General features: G+C 37.3%; 1 protein-coding gene across 1 annotated transcript in view; it reads right to left on the bottom strand.

Annotated features, from left to right (window-relative positions):
- Positions 1-1,022: 1,022 nt before the first annotated feature.
- The window catches only part of LOC137601901 (exostosin-1a-like), a 29,226-nt gene continuing 24,248 nt past the window's right edge, over positions 1,023-6,000 (bottom strand). The window contains exons 7-11 of the mRNA XM_068324378.1: positions 5,623-5,718; positions 5,189-5,278; positions 4,861-5,021; positions 4,584-4,755; positions 1,023-3,906 (exon numbers count right to left, since the gene is read on the bottom strand). Coding sequence (XP_068180479.1) covers positions 3,721-3,906; positions 4,584-4,755; positions 4,861-5,021; positions 5,189-5,278; positions 5,623-5,718 — 705 coding nt within the window. The 3' untranslated portion in view covers positions 1,023-3,720. The remainder of the gene's footprint in view (positions 3,907-4,583; positions 4,756-4,860; positions 5,022-5,188; positions 5,279-5,622; positions 5,719-6,000) is intronic.

Here is a 6,000-nt window from a genome sequence, read left to right as displayed (position 1 = left end):
GGTGTAATTTAGTTGAAGTCTCAGTCATGGGGTGCAGTGTATATAACCAATACATTAAATGTGTTTGGAAGCCAGAAAATGTGTTGCCAGCAGGTTGGACAGGGGGGGGGGGCAATGAGCAGGTGAAACAGGAGCTGCTCTCTCACCCCTGGTGTGCTATCTAAACATAATGTTGCAGCTCACTGTTTCTACTATACATCATTGGTTTTAATCCCTTCCAAGTGATTAGTCTTCGAGACCATTCAAATTTAAGGCTGTCCTTAAGGAGACATGAGGATCTCACTTTGTCTATATGTAAATGTTAATTTTGAAAAGCATTAATCTCAGTTATATTGCATGTGGGGCACATGATACAACTTTGAAGTAAATCTGCATTGGACTGTTTACATTCAACACAGATTGGAGACATTTCTGGGAAAGTTTTGTGAAATTTTGCCAATTTTACACCACTGTAGTTGGTGTAAAATTGTAAACTAAATCAAGGAGTGCCTAAAGTAAATGGAGCAAAAATTAACATAATTTAGTAATTTCTTCTAGTTAGCTTCTGGTATTTCCATTTCCAATTACTTTTTCCAGTTGTCTTATATAAGTAGCATCAGGATTCAAATTACTATAATGCTTCATACATAAAAAACAGTGCGTCTTCAGATATGCATTTAATCTGATGCTGCAGTTTCAATCTATCATGGCCAGTCTATATTTCACTTGAAGATGCTGAAATAATGCAAATGTCCATTGGATGAGCGTTATGTATCCCAGATTCTCTCCACTGACCAATTGCTCTATCTGTAATCAAGGGTGGGAGATGATTTGTGAAATGTGGCAGGGTAACAGACAGAGGTCTGAGCTTAAACTGTTTTGTCATTCATCTGTAAATCTGAAAGGTACTGTGAATGATACTGATGAGTATAAGAATAAAAGTCTGAAGTTTGATGACAAGAAGACAGACAAATCATGAGAGTTTATAAGGGTGACAGAATACATGTAAATGATCAGATGAAGACAACAGTCACTTTTACCAAACCTTTTATTTCTCCACTTTTTAAATATAAAGTTATTTTACAAAATTGTGATCTTTTCACTTTGATCACTACAAAATTAGGTCTGAAATTACAAAAGAGAATGAAAGAAGTTGATCAAGTTTTGAGGAGGCTGTCAGATAAATACTGGGAGAATTATGTGTTCTACATATTTTACTGTACTGCACATACTTGTGGCAAATACAGTAAAATATGTAGAGTTTTGGAAAGCTCCTACAGCCAAAAAGGCTGTAGAATGTCACGATAAAATGTGAGACTATAACTTGAATTACAGCTAGTGTGTGTTACTGATAAAGAAATCAATTACCATCTATAAAAAATAAACCAGAGATTGTATCTGTATGCAGACGTGGAAAACAAAGGAAGGTAATTTCTTCTGAAGGCACATCAATATACAATATAACCCCCTGTACCCTGAAAGACAAAATAATAAATCATTTCTTAAAAGTGTCATTTAAATATTGCACAAGTACATTTTTAAAATTTGATTCTGTTTATAACCATAATCAACTCTCTGGTGCTGTGTTAAAAACACTAGGATTGTTTATTTGCTGTCAGACTGATAGCATATTCTCAGGAGTGTAAAATGACTCTGCAAAAGTCATACATACACTCCACCCTTAAAATTGTTACTTTCTATTGCAGACAGGACATACTTTTTATGAACTGAATAAATGAGAATGCACTGCATTCCTCATGTAAGATTTAAAAAAATACAAAGACAAATTCATGCATTGGCACATATTTGAGTGAATTACAGAACGATCAAGCTTTGCAAAAGCTACTGATGAGGCCAGATTTGAAAACAAATGCTGCTGGCTCCACAAGGAGACCTCCTGGACAGAGAAAATATGCATTGATGATGGATAGTCACTTAAAAACTATAATAAATTCTAGTTATTTATCAAATTATGTTGTGACTTGATATGACATACCAAGACAGAAATAAAATGATGTACGGCTGTTAGCAGAACCAAATATAATATTGTTTAATTTTCCCACTGATCCGCCCACAAAAAAATCATCGCAAATCATCGCACATATGATATGTGTCTTGAGAAGACAAAAAAAGACTTGGAACATAAGGGTTGTGCATTTAGGCTCTCAAGTGAAATAGGCCTTTGACAGGTATGTTGGAATTTGATGAGCTTCTAATTTAATATATTCTACTTTAAACAAATACAGGGAATAAGAACAAATTAATTAACTGAGCATATATTCACAAAGGTGCAAATTTCTTCCTTATGCCACCTTGACAAATGCAAGGATTCTTATCTATCTGGTCAGACAGAAAAATATATTAGTATAACGTGACATCTTCTCTGACAGCATCTTACACTGTCTGATGTTTGATGGTCCTACAAGAAAACAGCGTCAACATATGTTATGTATTTGTCAGCCATGGTTGCTGGCAAACCTTTCACTTTCACAAAAAGAATTGTATCTATGGTGTAAAAATAATGACCATAAAAAAGATCTGTGCAAATAAAGCACAAAACGATCCCTTCTCAAGTTTTCACAGTGTGTTTGTTTCAAACAGACCATTGGTTGGCATCCACAGGTGAGCACAGACTCCCTTAAACCAAGGCGACTCTTAAGATTTAGTGTTCTTCAGGCAAGTGCACATTCAAGTACCACAGCTTGTCAGATAAGCCTTTACAAATTAAAAAGGGAGTTTTTTCCTATTCAACATATATTTTCTCTTATTCCTTTCAATCATTATTTCCATACATTCATTACACAAAACAAATTTTTAAAAAATTAAAGTTCTGTGTCTATTCAGAAAGCAATGTTCAGAATGGCACGTAAGAACACATTTTCATTACACACCGTCAAAAAACAAAACACAAAACAAAACAGTGAATGGTGACCTGAAGAATATATACCGACACACACTATTTAATCAAATATAACTTACAAATCAAAAAAAGAAAGCAGCAAGGTGAAGGCGCTCATCCCACATCAAATCATATCAAAATTTTTTTGATGCCTAGATTCCTACACCATTTTGTAAACGTGAGGCACTGTAGATTTAAGCGACCATAACTCATCTGGCATTGAATAGTTTTCATTCCCATCTTCCACAACCTTATAATTGGTTTTAATTAAGACAATACAGAAAGAGAAGAGATGATTATTCATTCACCATATAAAAAAATGCTGACACCAAAACCCAAAACAGTGTCATTCTCTTCATAGTCATGATGATCAATAATATTTTTGTCAGCAGAAACTTCCAGGAACTTGTGACAAGTATACAAACAGGACAGCAGATTTAAACATAAGTGGTTTGCCACTGTTGGGACACTAAAGCAACGAGGTATAATTCCCAACTCTGTGACTTTAACCACTTCAGTTCAAAATCAAGCAGTCCTCAGGCATCCTTCAAATGGTGCTCGTCATAGTGCATATAGCAGGATCTGTGTGCTCACATATCTTCAAATGCAATAAGATGAACGGTGACAATCAGAAATTGTGGAGAATACAATCAAGAGAAACCAATGAATGTGGTGTCCTTGACATCTGTTTTAATTGTTTTATTTATTCTTCTTCTGTGGAACACAGTCCTGCTTGCTCCTTAACAGATCCAAAAATGCACTCACAGAAAGGCTCGGCGTTTCTTTGTGCTTCCACCCCCTCGCTCTGTCTTTGTGTCGACAGAGCAGGGGGCTCTGGAGGGTTATCGCCTCTCAATGTCCCTGTACTTCTTCCGTAGTATGGAAACCTGGTCTTTGAACAGAACTGGATCTAGTCTCACCTGAGAATGCATAAGGGGCATGGTACCAAACCAGTTGACAAACGTATTCATGCAGATCTGACGCTGGGCAAAATGGTCCGGGTAAGCCCAACGAGACGTCCGGGAGGCCTGAGAGGAGAGAAGTGGTGAAGAAAAGGAGACAGAACAATACAGGCATTAAGCCAGGGAGAAACTGATGGAACGAATAATGCATTATAAATTACCCTAACCTTTAAGAGTCTGTTGTAATTATTCATGAAGGTTTTTATTGAAGGTCATATCGCAAGAAAACAAACTCAAATTCCAATTTACAAAAGACTGATGTTGATTATAAGCAACTAAACCTATTAAGTTGGCACAACGTATGTAAAGGCCACCAGCCATGATTAACATAAGTGATTATATAGGCTTTCATGGTTCAAACCTAACTATATGTACATTCTAGAATTTGTGAGATGGGATAAAACAAGATCCTGGATATTTCTAGTGATAATCTTTGATTTGCAAATCCATCATGTTTTTACACTCACCAGAGTGAGCTGAGGTGTTAATGTGCCGCTGATTTTATGAATCCTTCAGGTGATTTACTTACGTCTTAACAATTTACAATTTGCCCTCTTCCTACTGCTTTGATTTTTATTGTGCATAGGCCCTCAGTGATTATTAATCAATACCTACTTCCTGGTTATACTGTCATTCAGTATACTGCCTTTCTGCAATAAGGCCATCTGTGGTTGCTCAGGGATTATGTGCTATTAGGTCAGGCTTCAATTATAACTAAAAAATATCCAAATATTCTACCCCACCTGTCCCATCATAGTCTCTTTGTATTGTTTCTTCTGAGTGACTTTGATGGGTGGTAACTTGGAGACTGAAGACACCAGGAAATTCATCAGAATGTCCTCACAGTTTGACATCTGATCAACTATGGCCTTGAGACTGGCTGGAAGGTAGGTGGTGTACAAGTAGTTGTAGTATCTAAGGGAGAAAAAATTGTGTTAATGCCAAACTGAATGGAGACAGGATTTTAATGGAAACAGGTTAAATAAAACAGGATGGGTAGACGTAATGAAAATTCAGTACTTATGATACATGGCAGCCCCAGTCAACACCATGGAGTAGTCGTTGGTCCATTTGGAAGTGTAGCCCCACTGCCCCTTGTTGTTGTCCCAGAAGTGGCTTCGGGCTGGGTAACCAACAATACGGTCTGGGAAAAACTGCCATACTGAGAAAGCAAAGTCCACCTGGAACAAAATCGGAGAAATGAGGCAACACATGAGGCCAATAAATACGTAGCACATAGTTCAATGCCGATGGACTATAAAGGTACATAAATGTCAAAGAGGGACTGTTATTACTATACTGTATGCTCTTGAAGAAAAAGACTGAATGTGTTTTCTTGTAGTCTGACCTCTGCTGTGGTGAGTACGGTGTCCTCATCCAGGCTGAGTATAGCATCGGTGGTTATGGCGTTGTAAGGCAGAAAGCGACTGCTTATCACCTGGTATACATTGCAAAACACACAAACAGACGTAAAGTATGATTAGATGCTAGATGCTTTCCACTGATGAAATAAAAAATCAGAGACAGAAATCTATAAGTGGTGGAATATATTTCCTTCCCTGGTAAGACCTGCATCCTGTGCATCTTGAATTAATATAGGCAAATATGTTGCACTAGCTTTGATCTATGGTCAAAGCTAGTGCATAGCTTTGACCTGCCCTGAAAGGTCAAAGCTATGCCCTTGTCAGGTACTACTTTCAGGTTACCCTGACCAACCCTGGAAGTAGGTCAGGGTAAATTGTGGGATATTGCAGTCTCTGTGTTGTTGGTATTTCTTTTTACCTTCCTTTCATCTTCTATAACAATGACAGGGACAGAAGTGGAAGGCCAGTAGTGGTTGGGAGGTACAGGCTTGTCACAGTTCCACAGAATGATCACCTGTACAGAAAATAAGTGAAGCGTGGGCATCAATCTGAAAACATGTTCATATTAATTTGCAAAGCTACTTAAATGCACATAATGATGGTAAAATAGAAAACTACTGATGTTTGACAAACACTCTTCGGAATGGCAGTATGTGTAGCTTGAATGCCAACAGTGCCTGCTTTTGTGCTTATATCATAAATATGTGAAAGGAAATCCAACAGCCTCCTCCTGTAATTGCAGAGCCATACAATTTCAAATACAGAAAGACTTACTATACTTGTCCAGGCTGCAAAC

This window comes from Antennarius striatus, chromosome 9 (assembly GCF_040054535.1).
Source record: "Antennarius striatus isolate MH-2024 chromosome 9, ASM4005453v1, whole genome shotgun sequence".
NCBI classification, from domain to species: Eukaryota; Metazoa; Chordata; class Actinopteri; order Lophiiformes; family Antennariidae; genus Antennarius; species Antennarius striatus.
Note: the sequence above shows the minus strand (reverse complement) of the source record. Positions and strands in the feature narration are given on the sequence as shown.